The 22,148-nt window shown below is 38.6% G+C and overlaps 2 protein-coding genes across 5 annotated transcripts in view; one reads left to right on the forward strand and one right to left on the reverse strand.

The window, feature by feature from the left end:
- Positions 1–1,630: 1,630 nt before the first annotated feature.
- Positions 1,631–10,447, reverse strand: FKBP7 (FKBP prolyl isomerase 7). Of its 4 annotated transcripts, none has more exons than XM_061202629.1 (4): positions 9,918–10,447; positions 8,698–8,849; positions 4,082–4,212; positions 1,631–1,903 (listed from the first exon to the last, which is right to left on the reverse strand). In XM_061202629.1, exons 1-4 carry the CDS (start codon positions 10,166–10,168, stop codon positions 1,742–1,744), a joined length of 696 nt encoding a protein of 231 aa, XP_061058612.1. In that variant the 5' UTR covers positions 10,169–10,447; the 3' UTR covers positions 1,631–1,741. The 4 variants fall into 4 exon arrangements, 3 of the variants coding, with proteins under 3 accessions (XP_061058612.1, XP_061058603.1, XP_061058620.1); XM_061202620.1 differs by having other exon boundaries at positions 4,082–4,215; XR_009702297.1 differs by lacking the exons at positions 1,631–1,903; positions 4,082–4,212 and adding exons at positions 4,448–4,738; positions 5,813–5,928.
- A 1,630-nt stretch (positions 10,448–12,077) lies between these two features.
- PLEKHA3 (pleckstrin homology domain containing A3) overlaps positions 12,078–22,148 on the forward strand; it is a 31,667-nt gene continuing 21,596 nt past the window's right edge. The window contains exons 1-2 of the mRNA XM_061202663.1: positions 12,078–12,474; positions 16,236–16,352. Of these exons, the coding sequence (XP_061058646.1) occupies positions 12,435–12,474; positions 16,236–16,352 (157 nt within the window). The 5' untranslated portion in view covers positions 12,078–12,434. The remainder of the gene's footprint in view (positions 12,475–16,235; positions 16,353–22,148) is intronic.

Raw genomic sequence — 22,148 nt, forward strand, 5'->3', positions numbered from 1 at the left:
CAAAAAAACAAGTTTAAAAGCACTTGGTATGAAAACAATGGGACAGAAAGGTTAGAATTAGAAACAGTTTGTATCATAGGATAATTTCCATATATAGCCTTCACGGTATTTTTGTTTTGGGCAGAGTATATGATTCAGGTGCAAATATGAGTATACTGATCAAAAAAACTTCTAGTGACTTTTATTAATATGGATATAGAGAATGGGGGCAGTTTCCAAACCAAAACATAATACTGTATTAGCAAACTTAGTTTACTTGAACTGAGCAGGTTTTTCTCAGGGAGGTAAAGGGATGAAAGTTGATGATTAAGTGAGGAGGAGTTATAAAATTGGGTATAGGAATGAAGAAATATTGGGGGGAAAGAAAAGATAGTAAAGGTTTTTATTTTACAAAGTGTCTAACTCTGTGCTATGCATATGTGATATCCACTAATCTAGTGGTTTTTGTGTTGCCCTTATACTTTTAAATTATAGGATTTCTAGCAGTATATTTAAAGAGGTTAAAAGATGAACAGTGAACAATGGTTTGGAAAGAGCAAGTTTCAGAAAATGGAAAAAACTTTGTTTTGAACTCAATTGGTTTGAATCGAGCTATTTACTGCCTAACCACACTTTTCTACATACACAGTAAGTAAATCTTACATGTTCCAATAAATATGTGTCCTTTCTTGGGTACCAACATGATCTTCTACAGCATCTCTTACCTCTTATTCTCAACATGTTGGACCACAATGATTTGACCATGACGCAAAATTGCCATGGCACTTTATATCCTCATTTGCATCCTCATTTGATATCCTCATGTGTAAAATAAGTTCTACACATTTATCAAAAACTTGATGGCATACCAGTTTGTAATGCTCGTTCATGGTTAATAATAAGAACATTGTGAGAAGTGACATAGGATAGAGATACCTAGAGAAAGGGAGACTAAGAAATAGCATAGCATCAATTTAAAACTATCAAGACAAAAAGTTAGGGATGGTAGATATAAAGGCCTACGAGAAGGAAGAGGCGTAGCACATTTATAATGATGTCTGAGGGAATGCAAGAGTCAGAGCAGTACAGACTTTATGATGCCTGCTCTAAGATAGAGGCACAAAGCCTTTGGTCTGATGAAATGTCTTTCAAACATTAGTCATTGGAACAAATTCCTAAGGCCAGAAACTTGCACCAAAAAGTACAGAGACTGTGTTGAGGCTCTCTGACCGAGTTATACAACTAATACTGTCCTGCATGCATACTAAAGGAAGAGTCCTCAGTCCTATGATTTTTATATCCTACTATCCATAATGCTGTGAAATGTATAAACAAATGAAATGTTAATTCCTGGGTCCCTATTAAATATTTTAAAAATATGGGGTACCTTAAATGTTAAAATTTGGATATTTACATAACTATACATGCTGTTAAGGTTAGAGTTGGGAAGAGCTTGTGGATTTTGACATAGATGTCCTCCTATAACCTGAAGGGGAAAAACTGCCCACTAGGATGCAGAGGTCGATTTTATGGTGCTGCAATTCATGTTAACAGAATAAAGCAATAAGAAACACAATCATGCCTTACTTGAAAGTTAAATTTTGCAAAACAGCCTCACATTTATTATTCCAAAATTACATGTATTGAAGGGATCAAAATATGTTCATGGGGGAAAAATAGAAAATACAACTCAGAGAAAAGTGACTTTGTTTTACATATAAAGTACAGTAAATAGCTAAGAAAATTTAGAAATAAAAATATGCTATAGTTCATCATGTTGATAGACATTGTATTCCTTAGAAGAAATGAAGCCATCACCATCATGGTCGTTCTTCTTAAAAATATCTTCCAAAACTGCATTCTGATATGACTTGTCACGTGGCTTCTCATCTTTTTCAAATTCCTTTTTCAGGTAATGACTTATCTAGGCCAAAATAATATTTCTTTAATAAAAAGATATCACAAGAAATTTCCAGCAACTTTGAGAAAATGTTTACATAAAGAAACTCATATCTAAGACTACTTATAATAAGTGATACAAAAATTTAAAAAGCTATTTGAGGTTTAATTTTTTCAACCTTTGAAGCAATTTTCTGAAGAGAAACAGATCTTCAAACTAGCTTCCCCCGAGGTTATAGGTGGTTAGTGGTACATACTCAGAGATTAATATCTGAATTGAATTTTGTTGAAACTAAATGCTTTCCAATAATCTACACTATCCACATTATCAAAGGAAACTCCCTCTTAAGGATTTCCATTAGTGAATAAAATCCAAATTGGTATTTCTATAATCTCCAAAATTATTGGGTTGGCCAAAAAGTTCGTTCGGGTTTTTGTTCCATATTATGGAAAAACCCGAATGAACTTTTTGGCCAACCCAATAATAAATATGTATAACGAATAAAACCCAACTACAGGTTTTGAAATAAAATTTAATTTTCTTAATTTTTCTATGCTTCTATAGCTCTCCCCCAATCTACAAATTATGATCATCTCTCTAATGTCAAATAAAGAACAGGTATTCTGAAGTATTCCCTTTTCTCTGTACAACATTTCTCTAAGCAAAGACACATTATAAGCACAGCCTAACATGGTAGCTACTAGCCATATATGTCCATTAAGCACTTGAAATGTGGTAGATCAAATTGAGACAAGCTACTGTAAGGGTAAAATACACAACAAATTTTGAAGATAATAAAAAATGTCATTGATAATTTTTATATTGGTTTCATGTTGAAATGGCAATATTTTAGATATATTGAGTTAATTAACATTAATTTCACTTGTTTCTTTTTACTTTGTAAAATGTGGCTACTAAAACATTTAAAATTATGTATGTAACTCAATTATATTTCTATTGGAAATTATGTATATTATATAAATAAATTATATATTAATACATATAGTAACTAAAGAGAGCAAAGCACAACGATTTGGAGATAGTGTTAAACAAGGCTGGGTATATTATTTATTATCACTTTTTTTTTGCATTGAAGTATAGTTGATTTAAAATGTTTCAGGTACACAGCAAAGTGATTCAGTTATACAAATATCTATATATCTATGATCTATTCTTTTTCAGATTCTTTTCCATTATAGGTTATTACAAGATACTGACTATAGTTCCCTGTGCTATACAGTAGGTCCTTGTTTATCTATTTTATATATAGTAGCGTGTATCTGTTAATCCCAAATTCCCAATTTATGCCTCCTCTCCTCCTTTCCCCCTTGGTAACCATAAGTTTGTTTTCTATGTCTGTGAGTCTATTTCTATTCTGTAAATAAGTTCATTTTTGTATCATTTTTTTAGATTCTACATATAAGTGATACCATATGATATTTGTCTTTCTCTTAGTTTACTTAGTATGATAATCTCTATGTCCATCCATGTTGCTGCAAATGGCATTATTTCACTTTTTTTTACGGCTGAGTAATATTCCAGTGTGTGTGTGTGTGTGTACACACCCACACACACACACACATCTTCTTTATCCATTCGTCTGTCGATGGACATTTAGGTTGCTTCCATGTCTTGGCTATTGTAAATAGTGCTGCTATGAACATAGGGGTGCATGTATCTTTTTGAATTATAGTTTTGTCTGGATATATGCCCAGGAGTGGGATTGCTGGATCACATGACAACTCTATTTTTAGCTTTTTAAGGATGCAGAAGCTAGGTAACTGAACTCCAGGACCCTGTTTACCAACTTTCTGGGCTACACAGTTCAAATTTTTTCTAGCTCTTTTAATAATCTCATGTAATCCTCACAATCCTATGAGGTGGGAATTATTTGCCCAGTTACAAATTCCTACAGTGCTGCTTGAAAAGATCTTCTCCTGTAGTCTAGATGCCCGAAATGCCTCGTAGAGATTAGTTTGGTATTTTAATGACCCTCTTGCAGGGAGAAAGGAAATTAAACAGGCTGACTCAGTTTCAAGTTTTACATTAAAAAAGTACATTTTCTTCTTGGAATTTAGTTTTTTTGTAACCAGCTCTATAAAAGCAAATTAATCAGTCCATACTAGGTAGAAGTAAAAATAATAGCTGTAACACAGATGTGACAAAAAATTAGATTGTACATATGAAATCTGTTTGAATTACCTCAGTTTTAGAAAGTTGCCTGTCATTGTCCGTGTCTATCTGTTTAAATGTTTCAATGCTTCGTGGTCCTTTGGTCACAGCATAAAGCTCAATCTCAAAAATCAATGTGGCATCAGGTGGAATCTTGCCTTCTGCTAAAGGTGTAAATTTTAACAGTTTAACTTACATGAAGATAACGTTCAAATATTTATTTACAAATAGCCATTATAGCATTATGATTATATTATTTCATATTTATAAAAATTGCTTTCTAAATATTTCTTAGGAACACTTTTTCCATATGTCTTCAAACCAAGTCAGTTCTAAAGACCAAGGGGACCATTATTTCCTGATTAAATTGAAATAAATATAAATCATGTATTTTAAAAAATTTATTTATTTTTGGCTGCATTGGGTCTTCGTTGCTGCGCGTGGGATTTCTCTAGTTGCGGCGAGCGGGGGCTACTCTTCATTGCGGTGTGCAGGCTTCTCATTGCAGTGGCTTCTCTTGTTGCAGAGCACGGGGTCTAGGCACGTGGGCTTCAGTAGTTGTGACACGTGGGCTCAGTAGTTGTGGCTCGCCGGCTCTAGAGCGCAGGCTCAGTAGTTGTGGCGCACAGGCTTAGCTGCTCTGCGGCACGTGGGATCTTCCTGGACCAGGGCTCTAACCTGTCTCCCCTGCATTGGCAGGTGTATTCTTAACAACTGAGCCACCAGGGAAGCCCTACACCATGTAATTTTTATTAATACACCCCAACATTATACAGGAGAGAGCTAGTGCAGAGAAGAAATTCACAGGCAGAACAATTTCAAAGATAGGTATCTTTTAGAAAATGATTTTGTTCAGTTATTTCTAAGTGTGAATAAAATATATGTATTAGTATACATGTCTTTCAAATTCTTTATAGACAAAAAATAGTGCAATGACAGAACAAACCAGTAACAATTTCATGAAGAAATTTATAATAACAAAAAAGCCTTCTAAGTATTAATTTAAATAGCTCTCTTTAATAAAGTTAATCTATTAAGTGATGTCACAGATGACTTTAGCAATCTATGGGCTACTTCAGATGGCCATTCATAAAAATGACCTGCAAAAATGACTTGCTAAGAGGCACTGGGTGGCTTTTGTCACCAGTACATTATAGTTACTCAAATATTTGTTGAATGAATGGCCTCTATCACTTATTTAAAAAATGGCTAAGTTTGTTCTTTGAAGCAAACAGTAATTTTTTAAATGAAAAAGTGGAGAATTCTTGCTAAAGTATTTATATAATCCAAAGAAAAAAGCTTGAAAGTTACAGCCAAAATAAGTGGATCAGTCATCTCCAAAACCAGGACATAGAAAAATCCACCCACATATTACATAACTAATGTGACCATCCCAACCAACATACCACATATTACTTGACTTTATAGTAAAAGAGCTAGAGATTGATTGACTGATTGATCATTTTTACAAAACCCATTCCTATTCTGTCCAGTTAAGACCTCTTTATGACAGAAAAATAACTTCTCCTGACAATAATTAAAAACAAATTCAAAACACAAATTCAAATTTCTTAAAAAATATTACAAGTCTAAGTTTCCCCAAAATTCTACTGTAAACATAGAATATATTGCCAGTTAAGTTTTATCTTACTAAAAAATTACAGTATAAAGAAGAGAAAAATATGCACTTGCTATAGCATTACTTGTATTTAGAGAAGCAGATCAAAGACTTAGGAGTTAATGTAAAGAATCTATACATACCACATGTACTGTTAATTAAAGCACTAACAAATCACATGCATTTCAAGACATGCAGGGGTGCTCTGTGACATTAGGCAAAGATATTGCGCACAGGAAAAGACTTCTTCAAGTACTACCTAAAATAAAGTTATAGCTAATGTTAGGTCTTAATAACAACTTATTTAAGAAAGCTTATTCAATCAAGATATTGTTTGTTAAGCAGTTACTTATGGTCTACACAGCAGCTTTTAAAATAATTGAATTCAAGCTATTAGTAAGCTATTATAAATAATGCAGGTAAACTAGCAGTTAACTACATTCCAAAGAACACACTTTTGTTGGGCCTCAGTTTCCTTACGTGTAAAATGGAGGTGTTGGTGATGTTACTAGTGAGATTCATTATTTTTATATATTTATTGAAGACACCTCAAATTGAATATGAACTAACTTCAAGTCAAATTTCTACATTTTTGTAGCAAGGGTCTGGCTTATTAATAGCTTAGGCAGACTGGGTAGTCATTTGTATCTAAGCATAAATTAGTTTACAAAAAGGATAAAATAAGTACTCATTTGTCACAGGGTAACAGGACCCAAGATGAGCACCTATTGATGAGAGATGTGGGTGCCCTGGTAGCAGGCAGAATGTGGAGGTATCTACAAGAGAGAAAGAGAAACTCTGAAAATGAGACTAAGGAGACTGAAAGGCAAACTCTGCCTATATCATTTTGCCTAGAATTGACCTCAACCTATGACAGCGTTTTTAGGACAAGACTGCGTTCAATTTATCTTCAATTCTCTCTCCCTCTCCTAGGTTCCTTTACAACTAAAAATAGGATACACTAATTATGGTTCTGTGGGAGCTATTTTGATGGAACCAAATGATTGGCGAAAAGCTTTGAAAGTGAAGATGTAGTTATCTGGAACTGTCTCTTTAGGAGCTTTAAATCTGATTGGATCTGACTTGTACCACTAACTTCCCTCCAATCCAATTTGGGGCAGTGATCCCCTACTCTTGCTGGAAAGAATAGGCGAGGGAACCATTCCGCCTAATGAGTAAACTAACAGCCTTAAAGTGGGTGTGCCATTTCAACAAAATATTGGGGAGTAAAGACAACATTTCATTGTAGAAAATCTTTAATTACTTTAATTATATACTAAATATTTCAAATACGTGGGGTTAAGAAGGGCTCTAAATAGAATGTCGAGGTAAAGATTCTTTCTTTGGGGAATTCCCTGGTGGTCCAGTGGTTAGGACTCTGCACTTCCACTGCAGGGGGCATGGGTTCAATCCCTGGTTGGGCAGCTAAGATCCCCGCAAGCCCTGGGGTGTGGCCAAAAAAAAATCTTTATAGTCTTCACACAGCAATAGGAAGCAAGGACCCAACTGAGAATGCAATATAGAAACCGGCCCTCTGCCACACTGCCCATTTTCCCCTCTTAAAAATTTCTCTATTTTGCTCCACTTTTAACTTTAGTGATTTTTAAAAATTTAATTTTGGAAAAATTAATACATGTCTTTCTCTGTCTGACTTATTTCACTTAGCATAATACCCTCGAGGTCCATCCATGTTGTTGCAAATGGCAAGATTTCATTCCTTTTCATGGCTGAGTAATATTCCAGTGTGAGTGTGTGTGTGTGTGTGTGTATGTGTGTGTGTGTGTATACCACATCTTCTTTATCCATTCATCCATCGATGGACACTTAAGTTGTTTCCATATCTTGGCTATTGTAAATAATGCTGCAATGAACACTGGGGTGCATATATCTTTTCAAATTAGTGTTTTCATTTTCTTCAGATAAATACCCAGGAGTGGAATTGCTGGATCATACGGTAGTTCTATTTTTAATTTTTTGAGAAACTTTTATACTGTTTTCAGTTGTGGCTGTACCAATTTACATTCCCACCAATTGGGATGTTATTTACAGCACAGGGGATATAGTCAATAATACTGTAATAATTCTGTATGGTGTGTAATCTATAAATATATCGAGTCACCATGTTTTATACCTAAAACTAATATAGTATTTTAAGTCAACTATACTTCAATAAAAAATTTAGTACATGCATACAGTAAAAAATTTAAATAGTATAATATATTACAGAATGAGAGGAAATCTCCTTACCCTTGACCCTCAGGCCTCCTTCCCAGGAACATTTAATATCATCAGATGGTGTATTTTTTAGATAGTCTATGTAGATACATGATGCATATGTGAAATTTCCCCTCTCACATGTAAGCTCTCATTGAGGTTAGGAAACTGTTTCTGCATTGTACACTGCTTTATGCTCAGTGCCTAGAATAGAGCCTGGCATTGATGCTCAATAAATATTTGTTGCAGGAATATATTCTATCCCATTTTATCTTTAACACATTAATACACATGGCTCTACTTCATTCTTTTTACTGGCTGCACAATAATCCACTGTATAGATACAGCATAACTTAGTTAACTAATTTCCTACTAAGGGATACTCGGGTAGTTTGCAGTCTTGCTACCCAAAAAAGTCTGCAGTGAATGTTCTTTAAGATGTACCTTGGTACACATTCCTGGAAATGGAACTATGGGATCAGAGGATATGTGCATTTTAAATTTTGATAGAAATTGCTAAAGAGGTCGAATGATTTACATTCCCAGCAATAATGCATGGGACTGCTGTTTTTTCCATACCTTTGCCAACTTTTATGTCTTTGCTAATCTGATGGGTGAAAATGGTATCTCATTTTTGTTTTAATTTCTCTTTCTTTAATGATGACTGGACTTGATAGAGCTAAAGTTTATTGGACCCTATATTCTATATCTTATTTAACTTTGAGAGTCTGCTTTTGATTTTTTGACTATATACCCGAAGTCTATGATTTATTTTTAAATATAACTTAGAGATATACATATTAAAACATCTTACCATAGCCTTCCTTTCCATATGCAAATGAAGGGGGTATAATCAATTTTCGCTTCTCGCCAGGACACATATCGGTCATCCCAATGTCTAGGCCTTTTATGACTTGTCCAACACCAAGAACAAACCATTTGGGGTGGCCTTCATTTTCTGTCCGGCTATAATTAAAAACAACACCTAGGTAAGTTGATTTCAAGAAAAATAAAATCAAACTTTAAAATACAGCTGAGCATTTAGTTCCAATTTAAAATTGGAGTCCTCTCTAACCATCTCTTTTCCTATATTAAGATTCATTCTGAACCCCCTAGTGGGGTGTTTGGCTCAAACTTCCCTCGTAATAGCCAGACAGAGGTATGATTTGCCCAAAGCTAGTCATTAGGAGTCATCTCATTTTCTTTTTTTATTGTCATCTTTACAAAAACTACTCAACAGTTAACATTTTAATGGGTCTCCTGCCCCTAACTAGCTGCATGGCTTGTCCAAATGACTTATTTAACCATTCTGGGTTTGTTCTAAAAAATAATGGTACAGGTTTAGCCTCAAAAAGTCATTTGAACCACGATTAAAATTTGTATATTTTCTTCTTATTAAATTTCTCTATTCTAGATGCAAAGAACTGACTTTCCCCAATTGAATTTTTATAGGGTAATAGCACAGAAGGAGAAAAGACATTCTACCTCTGAGTAATAAACCATCAATTAAATCAGAGTAAGTAGTGGTGGGATGAGGGGGCAGGCAGGACACAGGGTCTGGAAGTCACCAGAGAAAGTCATTGTAGTGGCTTCTTGATGCAGCTGGAAAGTGGCCTCCAGCCAGTAAATATCGTGCTTCTGAAGGCCAGATAACATCTCCTAAACAACTCTACGTAGTCCTCAGTAAGCAGACTCCAACCCACAGCAAAGGAAAAGTGTGAACATTCTTACAAACAGTACCTTGACTTACTTCTATAGGTACCAAGGGTAGTGGTGGTGGTCGGGGGAGTGTATGGATGTGTATATTTTTAATAATTTCTTGGGCCAACATTTTCAGTAATTTAAAATAATATTCCATATAATAGGGAAATACTATATCAAATCTGATTTCCCCCCTAGAAATAAAAGGCTGAACTCTCACTGTTAAAAAACAAGAACAAATCAATCAAACAACAAATTAGGTTTCTGGTTGGTGGAGGGAGGCTAGATTTAGTACATCAACTGGACGCGGGAGCTGTTCGCATCATTTCCTACCTGCAGTAGAATTTCGAGCCGTCTTTAGCCAAGAAGCCGTCGTAATGGGCATTTAGCAGGTCTCCCTTTTTGCTTGTGTTAGAACAGTTTTCTGGACGATGCAAAACTTCTATTTTCACTTCCTCTATGCTCTCCTCTGCCTTTTGTCCCTGAGCAGTAAAAATGCCCCACAGGTAAAAGAAAATGATTAACCTAAATAAGAAATGCATGATTCCGAGAGTCGGCCCCAGATGACCACCGCGTTCCCTCATGCGTGTCAGTCGCGCGGTGTGGCCGCACCGGCAGCCTAGTTTCGACGCGTGGCAGGCATTGCCCTACGTCATAAAAGGCCGGGGGGGGGGGTGACGCGTGGCCCCGCCCCTTTCCCTGCGGCGCGCCCAGCAGCGGAATTTTTGCCCGTTGGCTGCTGGTTTCGTCCTGGTAGTACCCCGCGCTTTGGCTGGCTGTCTTCAGTCGCTAAGGCAACACTCCACACTTGCACCGCATCTCCTCGCTAAGTCCGCATATTTTACAAACAGTTTCCTCAGAGTTCGATAGTAACGTTCGCGTTACCTTTTGAAACTGGCAAAAGACGAAATAAGACTCTGATGGGATATCATAGTCCGAGGATACAATTGTCATTTCTGGGCATGAAAGGCGTCTCCTCAGATCCCTAGAGAACTGGTGGGCATCGGGGGAGGCATTCTGCTTCTGCGGTGTCCTTGAAGCGCCTTCTCGGGGTCGAAGTCATGCATTAAGAGGTTCCAGGCTAAGCCACACACTAGTACACAGAGGTACCGCTGCTCCCCGCAGCGGGGTTAACGGCGGTTCCCCAGAGCCGACTCCAGCGATTCGGAACCGGCTGCTGGTTTGCATTTCCTTTTCTCACCACTCGCGGTCGCCCTTGATTTGAGGGCTTCTAGGAGTGCGGGTAAAGCTCTTAACAGTTTTGCTTTTCTTACCAACTCTGCGAGATAGGTAATTATCCACATTCCACAGACGAGAAAACGAAGTAATTTGAGTATTGGGCATCCTGTTTCAATCTCACCGCTAATACGCAGCAGGGATTTGACCAAGTCCGACACAAAGCCAGCCTTATATCCTCACCCCCAACATTTTAGCATGAAGAACTTTACAACATACAGAATAAATTTTACGACCCCATCACCGCGGCCTTATATTCACTACTTGGATTCTATCATTAACATTTAACTATACGTATTCAATTTATTAAATACATTTCCATCTGTCCATCTATCCGTCAATTCGCCGTATTTCCAAGCGAATACCCAAAGACTTTTACCCAAACTAGGACCTCAACGAAGGCCTGGATTAGGCTCTGGAAGGGGAGGTGTTATCCGCCTCAGTGATGCTAAAAGCCTAAAAGCCGCAGCACTGAGCCTGCTTATATCGGCTTTGCTTAAAGCTTGTGAAATTCCAGAAATCTGAAAATTATTGTCAGTTATACAAGGGGATGGTCATTTCCAAACAGGATTTAAAAAAATTATAAAGGCTAGAGAAAACTTCCATTTTTAAAATAAAGTCCAACGCTTGCTTCCGTGTTTTATATTCTAAATGAAGTTGTGGCTAAGATTCATTGTCGGCGTGGTGACAGTTCCTTGGGGCCCCTCGCGGTTCCTTGCAGGAGGACTCTGAAAGGCACACTGACTTTCTAGAAGATAATTTCTCGGACCCCCTGAATGGGAGAAGGATACGAAGGAAACATAAATAGGAGGTTTTTTTAAAAAAAAAAAACAAAACCACCACCAGAAAGACCTGAGGCTCAGTTACAGGAAAACCTGAGAGGCCTATGAGTGCGACGTGGGTGGGGGAGAGGGGGCGGCTAGTCCTCGGGTCGGCCCGGGGGCTGCGCACGCAGCCAGGTCCGAGTCCGCCGGTCCTGGGCCCTGAGGTTTAGGCCCCGGGGGGGGCCGTCGGTCCGGGTCTCAGCGTCCGGGGTGAGAGCTGGAGCCCAGGGCCGCCAGCCGAGGGCCTGTGGTAGGATGAGGAGGAGTCACGGCTCCGGCCCGCCCTCCTCGCGCAGCCTCCGGCTCGGCGGAGTGGCTGCAGGCCGCGCCCGCTCCTCCAGCCCCGCCGCCGGGGAGGGGTTTCCCGGGACGAGCCGGCCCCTTTCATCCAGGAAGTGAAAGCGACGTCGGGGTCAATGAAAACAAACGAGAGACCGGGGGGGAAAGGACGGCGGGCGAGGAGGAAGGAGCGCCGGGGCGCGGAAGGGAGCAGCCGGGCGGTGGAAGCGCGAGCGGGAGGCCGGCCGCGGTCCCGACTTTGTCGCCGCCGCCGCCGGGGCTCGCCCGGGGATGTCTCAAGGCCCCCAAGCACCACGCGGCGGCCGCCGTCCCGGCCTCTGAGGGTCGCCACGTCCCGGCAGCACGCGCGGGCTGAGGGCTGCTCTGTGCCGGCTGGGTGCGCCCGGGGAGGGGCCCGGGCGGGCCGGGAGGGGCTGCCCAGGCCCCGCGTTTCCCCCTTCACCGCGGCCGGCGCTGGGCCAGGAGGATGCGCGGCGCCGGGCTCTGAAGCATGGAGGGAGTTCTGTACAAGTGGACCAACTATCTCACCGGTATGAGGGCTCGGCTGACCGGCGGTGGGGGGTGGGGGCGGCGGGGAGAGGACTTGGACGGGCTCAGGCGGGGAGGCTGCGGAGAAGGGGGTTAAGGGGCTCCTCCTCCCTCCGCCAGGCCGGCGGGGACCCTCACAGCGAATCGGCTCTGTCTGGTTTCCGGGCTTAATCGCTCTCTGTCCCTTGTAAGTGCCCATCTGGCCTCTGCAGGGGACAGTTCGAGGCTGCGCACCATCCTGAGGGTGGGAAGTGCACCTGACCATTCCTTTGCCCGTGTAATAATACTTCTGTTTTCTCCTGTAGCTTCCGAAACCATTCTTAGTCACTCTACGTGTGTTGTTGCAGTCTCCGCCTTTACTCACACTTAATTCAGCATTTTGTTGATAACTGAGTTGTTGGGGCATAGGACTGTAATGGGCCCTTTAAAATCAAGATTTCGTTTTAGGAAATCTTTTCACTGTTTCTTTTAATTTTCCTTAGCGACACGGTTTATTTTAAAAGTTCTCTCGTTGAAGTTGTTCAAGCATAGCAAGCAAGATTTTGGAAGCTGTTCCCAGATTATATTCTCTTAGGGGTTGATTGTCAATGAGTTAGCCTTATGTTTTGGTATTCAGGTAAGTGTGTGAGAAATTGTGGGAGAAAGTGCAAGACACAGAAGGTGGAGCAGGCAAGTCAGTTTTACTCATGAAGTGTGTTGAAAGGAAGAACTCCAAAGAACTAGGTGTTTCTGTAGAAATGAGAGACCAGCAGGGGAGGGCCCTTTTCCATGACACCAACAGTCTGGCTTATTAAAAGAGCCTTAAATCTGAGTTGTAGTCACATCTCTGCCATCAGCTAACAGTAAGGACAAGTCACTTTTTCTCTCAAGATCTGTCTCATAGGGCCGGGGTGATCAACTAGTTTATCCTGAAGGTGTCTTCCAACTGCAGAATTCTGTGATCTCACCAAATTAGAGGAAGGGGAGTGGATTTAAAGTAAGATTAAATAGCAAACAGATTTCTTGGTTTAGTGTAATAGGCCAATCTTGATTTGCTGCCCACTTGTTCACTCTGCCAAAAGTATTGAACCCCTTAGTAATTGTATCAGACATTCAACTTGTGTCCATCTGACCTTGTGCAAAATTTGCATATAAACACTTAAAGACGTAAGCACTGAGCTACAATTGTCTCTGTTTTTTTGATTAATTGGAATGTTAAAGACAGATTTATAGCAGGGAATGCTTTAACATTTATGATACATGGATGTTTTGTTTGCATTAAAATGTCAAACATTTTATTTCTGTAACTGGTATGTTTTAACAGGAAACATTTAAAAAATGAGGCAAATTTTTTTTATTAGGCATTTTCACATGGGCTGTTGTGAGAACAGTTATACTGTTTAGTTTAACTTTGAGATGGTAGTTACTATGCTTTGAGACGCAGATGATCATCTCACTGCAAACATTCTAAGCGCACAGTGTCTTGGGAGGTCATGTGAGGATCTTATGCATAGCCCAGAGCAATGGGTGATTACTAAGGTGAGTCAAAATTTATTCCTGGAGCTAAATGTGGTCTTAGTGACCCTCTTTATCATCTCCTGTCGCTGAGCACCAGCTGGTTGAGCTTTTAACGTTGTGTACTTAAGGTTTTAATCTTTGCAGAGCATTTAAGTTAACTGCTAGTATGCGGTGTAGAAGCTTGATGAAATGAAATCTTTTGTTTGGAAGAATTCTATTTTTAAAATTTAAATTTGGCTCAATGGCATGCTGATTATTACTTTTAGTTCATCTTAGGTCAGAAGGATGAATAGCTGTTCATACTAAGTGATCTTTAAGGAACCTTCCAGTTTGATGACAGTGTTCTTTAGGAATCCTTTGCAGAGAATAAGAATTTCATTTGGTAGTTTGGGATAAAAAAGAATGTGTGTTTTGAAAAGGTATTAGAAAAGGGAATACCTATGATTTTTTTTTCACAAATATAGCCCTTATATATATGTGTGAATCAATTAGAGATTGTTTTATTAACTATTTCTTCAAAGAGGTATGTAGAGATCATTAACAGTCTTAGTTAGATTAATATACTTAACTATAGTCACTTTTCAAGTTGGTACAAATTCTAAATGAATCATTTTGCTCAGTATTTATTTTAAAGAGATATTGAATCACAATAATGCAGGCTTACAAAATCACAATTTGTCCTGTAGGCACACTAGACTGGGGGTAGAGGAGTGTATTTTCACCATAACCTTCTTATAATTTGTTTGCCAAGGTGAATTAATGTTTGGAAATATACCATTTTCATCATTTCTATGCATGCCCAATACATTATGGATATACTGGATATACTGCGTATCTGTACTCTCATGGGTAACAGGCAATATCTCAGTTTTTTGTAATCATTCATTCATTCAATCACTTGAGAAGTACATTTTTTTTTAGCACCTGTTGTGTGCCAAGCACCTTTCGCAGGTTTTGGGAATTCAGTGATGAACAAGCTAAAGTTCATGTACCAGAAGAACTTACCTTCTAATTTGCTAGACCTCATTAAGGAATATAGAGTTTCATAAAAAGAATTTTCCAAGCCTCTGAAACTTGGTTTTGGATATCCATCCCTCTGAACTGTATTATCACATTCCCTGCTGTTAATCTTTTTATGATGACTCAGCATTGTCATTTCAAAAGTGTTATAGGTAAAGCCTTTTGGGGAGGTAAATCCTGGGTCTATATCAGGATGTAAGAATGATTCCCCTGTCTGTCACTGTCTTGGTACTGTTTGGCCCAGAAAAACTGAACTGATTAATATAGCAGATAGTGTCTAAAGTGACCAGGCTGAATGGTAATTTAACAGTCACAGAAAGAACAAGGGCAGTCGCACTGCCTCCGGCATGGTCACCATGTTATTAATCAGTGAACTATTGTACATTAGTGGCATGCTTGATAAGATTTCAGGGAACACTGAGTTTGGCTTGCAAGAGTGGGAGTTGAGCTTCAAGGAAAGCCATCATCACCCCCAGCTTCGCATTAGAGCCAAGTCTGTGACAGTTGTGTGCTGTAGTCATTGAGTCAATGCTAATTGAATGATTTCAATTTCTACCATTTCTGCCTGAGCTGTGCAACAGCAGGGCAAGGAGAGAGGAGTGGTGGCTCCATGCTCTCACCACAGGGTATGCAACTTCTGTGTGAGAGGCTGTAATTCATTCAGCGCTCACTGTGTGCAAGGGAGTTGGCTTAGGCAGAGTATTTTATAGGAGAGAAGAAAGCCACATTGCAGAATTAGAGGGCTAGGTGGCACCTGAGAGGTCTTCTTGTTCACTTCACTCATTTTGGAGACTGGGAATTTTTGATATTTATTGGGATGAAAGATTTGTCTCAGGTTATTCAACCTGGGACAAAGAATGATAGCAAAACTAGGGCTAGAATCCATGTCTTCTGTTGCTTTTTCCATTATGTTGTAACCTGACTCTGTTTCCCTTAGAAAAAAGGGGCAGTTGTGTTGCATTCTGTGTATAGGGCTATTTTTGAAGATGGGTCTGATGGGTTGTTAATGAGAAGGTTGTAAGCCAGAATAAAGGTATTATTCCCCATATTTATTCTGATTTAGAGGTTTCTCCTAGATCCTCTCCTAGCAAGAGTATTTTGGGCAGATCTTGGCAATTAAGAATTTCATTGTCAGAATGTTAGTTTACAGCCAAGGAATGACATGGATGGTAAATTTTGTAATCATAGTTTTCTGTGTGATTAAAGTACTTTTTTATTGCTATTTTGTTATTTATGATCTTTGTAGGTTGGCAGCCTCGTTGGTTTGTTTTAGATAATGGAATCCTGTCCTACTATGATTCACAAGATGATGTTTGCAAAGGGAGCAAAGGAAGTATAAAGATGGCAGTTTGTGAAATTAAAGGTAAGTGAATATATGGAATTAGTTGAATTTGTAGTTAGGTAAGTAAAGGGTTCTTCAGCATGCTGCAAAAAGAGGAGAAAAGCATTTCTAACCAGGAAGGAATCTTCTAATGCCATTTATCTCCTTAGCATTCAGGAGTGGCACTTAGCATTGTTAGGCACAGTTTTTGATATTTCTCCCTCTATAAATATACTTTGAATTGAAATTCGAAGTACTAGTGCTAGTCTTCCAATGTGGACTTGAAAAAGCAATTTCTTGTGGATGCCACTTTAGTGTCCATGCTGAGTCTACAAGTGTTTTCTTTCATTTTCATTGAAACGTGTTGTAAAGATTGGAAGCTGAACTCTAAAGATGATGAGGCCAGTGCAGTAGGTTTTTGATAAAGTATGAACTCAGAGTCATAAACTCTGGTTCTTTGCTGAATTGGAAATAAGCTCTTCTGGGTAATAGAGATGTTTTTCCTTTCTTTTTCTTCTTCTTTTTTTAATGATCTTGAGAGTTTCAGGGAGTACTGGTCAGGAATATTGTAGGAAGCTCCTCTATTGGAATTTGTCTGGTGTTTTTCCCATGATTAGACTGGGGTTATGGGTTTTAGGGAGGAAGATCACATCATATCAGGAGTACATGCTATCAATATGATATACCATTTTTTTTTCCAATGTATAATTTCCATTTTAATATTTTTTTTGGAGAGGATGGTTTTTTTTCAGTCTATAAGGACTTAGCTCTTTACATGGACTTCGGTGGAGGTCATGGGGCAGCTTCCGCAGGTCTAAACTGGGGTGGGAGTGTTTGGTCCATCTGGGATGGGCTTCATGGGAACGATTCCTGACTATCTCGCTGTGACTGGCACAACTCACGCAGTAATGTAGTTTCGATGTAAGTACAGGTGGGGAAGTACATAGGAATCGAAGACACTTACTTCCGAAATGTCCCCAATGGCCGCGGCCTCTACTGTTCTAATTAATGACCTTAATGGTGTCCTTGGGCACGCATTGGGCAAAGTTGGTGCAGTGAATAGGCTGTACGTGGCCATGGCCCTTTTTTGGCATAACCGTTGTTCCTTCTTTTCTTGGTCATCCTGGAAGTGAGGACCCGAGAGAGCTGACATATCACTCTTGACATTAACCTTGACCACCTGTCTGAGGTAGTGTCTGTCAGATTTCTCTACTGTAAAGTTACCTTCCCCACTCCTTTTCCATACTGTGCTTTTTCAAAAGGGGAGAAAAAAGCAGTAAGTCATGCTGTAATTTTCATGAAGGAAGGTTTCATGGACCATTGATTCATTTGTGTGTGTGGTTGGGATATGTGGGGTGCGAGTAGGTAGGAGAAATCAGACAAAATGGTAATGAAAAGTATTGAATTCTTCAAAGAGAATTGAAGGAAAAAATAAAGCACTAGAGAAGGGCGTGTTAAACCCTACAGGGGGTCATGGCTACATAAGACATAGAAACACTTCAGCATTGTTACTTGCATATTCCCTGAACTATATGAGGTGTAATTTTGTTTTATTTTTATAAATCACACAAGAAAAGCACATTCAAAGCATGAATTTTTATTTTTTAAAAAAATGATGGGAACTTCCCTGGCCATCCAGTGGTTAAGACTCTGTGATCCCACTGCAGGGGGCACACAGGGTTTGGTACCTGGTTGGGGTAAGATCCCACATGCCACGCACTGCGGCCAAAAAAAAAAAAAAGATATAAAAAAAAATAATGGTTTTATCTCATCTTATTCTTCATATTTGATTCCAAATGAGATCCTGACTCTTGTCAGAAATCAAACTACATTCAAAGTTCAAAGATTTGACAACCTTGAGCATATTTAAAAGACTGTTAGTGGCAGAATTCTTAAGGCAACTCTAGCACTTTTTCAAGGCATGGCAGCATTTTTGTTGTCATTGTTATTTGTTTAACGAATAAGATACAGAAATGGGCACAAATCTTCAATATTCAGCCTTAAGAATGCCTACAAAGTGAATACACTTGTGTAATCACCACCCAGATCAAGAATTAGAATATTATCAGCATTCTAGATGCTGGGATAATAATCATGTTACCTCAGCCACTAATCTCTCTAAAAGGTTACCATTAATCTGACTTTTATCACCATATTTAAGTATTGCCTGCTTTTGAACATTATATAAATGGAATAAATCAATGTTTTCTTTTGTGTCTGGCTTAACTCAACATTATATTTGTGAAATTCATCTATGTTCTTTGTAACAGTTCACCATTCTTCCTGATGTGTAATATTTTTATTGTGTGATTGTCCCACAGTTTGGCTTTCCATTCTAGTATTGATGGGGGTTTGTTTGTTTTTTCCATTTTGTTTCCATTTTGGGACTATAATAAGTAAAGCTGCCATAAACATTCTCAAATATTTATTTTGTTGAACATATATATGCGTTTCTGTTCAGTATATATCTAGAACTGGAGTGGAATTGCTAAGGGAGACATTGAATATTCATACATTCAGCTTTTATTGATGGGTGTTCATTTGTTTTTTCCACTTTGTTTCCATTTTGGGACTATAATAAGTAAAGCTGCCATAAACATTCTCATATATTTATTTTGTTGAACATATATATGCATTCCTGTTCAGTATATATCTAGAACTGGAGTGGAATTGCTAAGGGAGACATTGAATATTCATACATTCAACTTTAACAGATATTAAAGAAAATACTATTCTTGACTTTTGTTAAAGCAGTAAGGCACGAAGAAGCAGACTTACAGATGTAGAGAACAAGCTAGTGGTTACCAGTGGGGAGAGGGGAGGGAGGAGGAGCAAGATAGGGGTAAAAGATTAAGAGGCACAAACTACCGTGTATAAAATAAATAAGCTATAAGGATGTATTGTACAACACAGGGAGTGTAGGCAATATTTTATAATAACTATAAGTAGAGTATAGTCTATAAAAATTTTTAATCACTATGTTGTACAGCTGAAACTAGTATAATGTTGTAAATCAACTATACCTCAATTAAAAAAAAATTATTAAAAAAACCCAGTAAGGCAGACTTTACTCAGGTCTATTAGAATAGGTATAGGAGCTACTGCAATGGAGTTTTGCAGTAGGGGAGAGAAATTGGGCTCAACTCTGAATACAACAAGGAAAAGTGGGAGTTTATAGCCAAGGAACAGAGTGGCAGGGAGCGGGATGGGGGAATCAGTGGATGGAAAATTGCAAGGAGGAAACTTCAGAGATAAAGGGGGATTCTGGTTGAACAGACCTAACAGGATTCTTATTGGAGGCAGGTCAGGGTGATCAGATATTACCTGGGTGTGGTGGGAAGTGGAATTTGGTCAGATAAGGAGGGTGATCAGATATTGAGGGTGGGGGATTCTGGCTAAACTGACTTAGCAGGATATTTGCTAAAAGTGGACTCTACTAGGACAGAGCCGGAAGCCCCAGATTGGGCCTGGTCAAGCAGAGGGTTCAGAAGAGCCCAACAAGTTTGATCAAGGAGAGACTTTTTGTCTCAGATAATGCCAAACTGTTTACGAAAGTAATCATACCAATTTGTTTTTCAACTAGTATGAGAGTTTCAGTTGCTTTTCATCCTTGCCAAAGCTTACTATTAGCAATTTGAAGATTTTGAATTCTTCTACTGTACCTAGTGCTATCTCATGGTGGTTTTTTTTTTTTTAAACACTAATGGATTGAATCACTTTTAAATTTATTTATTTATTTATTTTTGGCTGCGTTGGATCTTCGTTGCTGCGCACGGGCTTTCTCTAGTTGCGGCAAGCCGGGGGCTACTCTTTGTTGTGCGCAGGCTTCTCATTGCGGTGGCCTCTCTTGTTGCGGAGCACAGGCTGTAGGCGCGCGGGCTTCAGTAGGTGTGGCATGCGGGCTCAGTAGTTGTGGCTCGCAGGCCCTAGAGCGCAGGCTCAGTAGTTGTGGCACACGGGCTTAGTTGTTCCTCGGCATGTGGGATCTTCCCGGATCAGGGCTCGAACCCGTGTCCCCTGCATTGGCAGGTGGATTCTTAACCACTGCACCAGCAGGGAGGTCCCTCTCATGGTGGTTTTAACTTGCATTTTTTTCAATAACTAATGATGTTGAGTATTTATTCAGATATTAATTAGGCATTTGAACATCCTCTTCTTTTGAAGTCCCTTTTCAAGTCTTTGGCCCAATTTCTAAACTGGGCTATCTTTCACATTGATTTGTAGGAGTTCTTCGTATAGTCTGAATGAGTTTTCGTATTGCAGATAATTCTCCTGATCTGTAGTTTGTGTTTTCATTCTGTTAATGGTATCTTTTGATGGACAGAAGTTTTTAATTTCAGTAATACCCAATTTGTCAAAAAATTTTTTAATTAGAACTTTTTATGTCCTATTTAAGAAATCTTGTTGAAGGTTTATTGTTTTACCTTTTATATTTAGGTCTATTTTAGGTTGGTGGTTGACGTAAAATTCATTTTTTAAATTTTTTTTATTTCTGAGATATACATTTTAAAGTAATAACTAGAATTATGACTTATAACATTATACCAGAACATATAAGATTTTTAGAAATTTCATGTAATGTCTGAAACATTTATATTAACATATTTCCATACAAATAACCCAATGAAAGTTTAGTATTAGTTGTTTTGTTTGTTTGTTTATACTGCAGGTTCTTATTAGTCATCAATTTTATACACATCAGTGTATACATGTCAATCCAAATCGCCCAATTCAGCACAACACCATCCCCACCCCACCGCAGTTTTCCCCCCTTGGTGTCCATATGTCTGTTCTCTACATCTGTGTCTCAACTTCTGCCCTGCAAACCGGCTCATCTGTACCATTTTTCTAGGTTCCATATACATGCGTTAATATACGATATCTGTTTTTCTCTTTCTGACTTACTTCACTCTGTATGACAGTCTCTAGATCCATCCACGTCTCAACAAATGACTCAATTTCGTTCCTTTTTAAAGTTCATTTTTATATATGGTGTCAGGTAGGAGTCAAGATTCCAGTTGACTGAGCACCATTTATTGAGAAGAGCAACCTTTCACCGATTGCACTGTAAGGTCATCACGAAGCAAGTGACCATGTATGTGTGGGTTTTTTGGGGACTGTCTTTTGTTCATGGGCCTGTTTTTCTATCCTTGTGTCAATATCACACTATCTTGATTTCTTTAACTTTATACTTCTTACTATCTGATAGCCTAACTCTTCTCACTTTGTTCTTTTTCAGCAGTGTCTTGGCTAATATTGGCCCTTTGCATTTCCTTATACGTTTTAACATCTGCTTATAAATTTCCACAAATACCTGCTGGAATTTTGATTGGAGTTACATTGAATCTATACATCAATTTTGGGAGAAGTGTATTCTTGACAAGAGTCTTCTGATCCATTAGCATGGTATATTCCTGTATTTAATTAGGTCTTTGATTTCTCTTGGTAATGTTTTGCAGTTTTGCATGTAGAGGTCTTAATTTATTTTTTCCTAGGAGCTTGATGTTTTGGGAGCATTGTTCTTAAGTTTGTTGCCTTCTCAGGTAACTACTTTGGAGGGGACAACCCTTGACTGACACATAAATTCTGGTATTTTTAAAAATGAAACTAAATCTTATTGTAGTTTCATTTTGTAGCAACATCTTTGGAAATTAGAGCATTGTTTTCTTTTAAGGTAGCTATTGGTGCTTTCACTAGTATTAGCAAGTAGCAAAAAAGAGTTACTCCTGGAGCTTTGGGATTTCAGTAGTTTTATCCTAGCCAAAAATTTTTTGCGCCCATCATTGATTGTTGCATGATCATATTTTTTACAATCTGTATCTACTTATATAGAATGGT

This window comes from Eubalaena glacialis, chromosome 1 (genome assembly GCF_028564815.1).
Source record: "Eubalaena glacialis isolate mEubGla1 chromosome 1, mEubGla1.1.hap2.+ XY, whole genome shotgun sequence".
NCBI classification, from domain to species: domain Eukaryota; kingdom Metazoa; phylum Chordata; class Mammalia; order Artiodactyla; family Balaenidae; genus Eubalaena; species Eubalaena glacialis.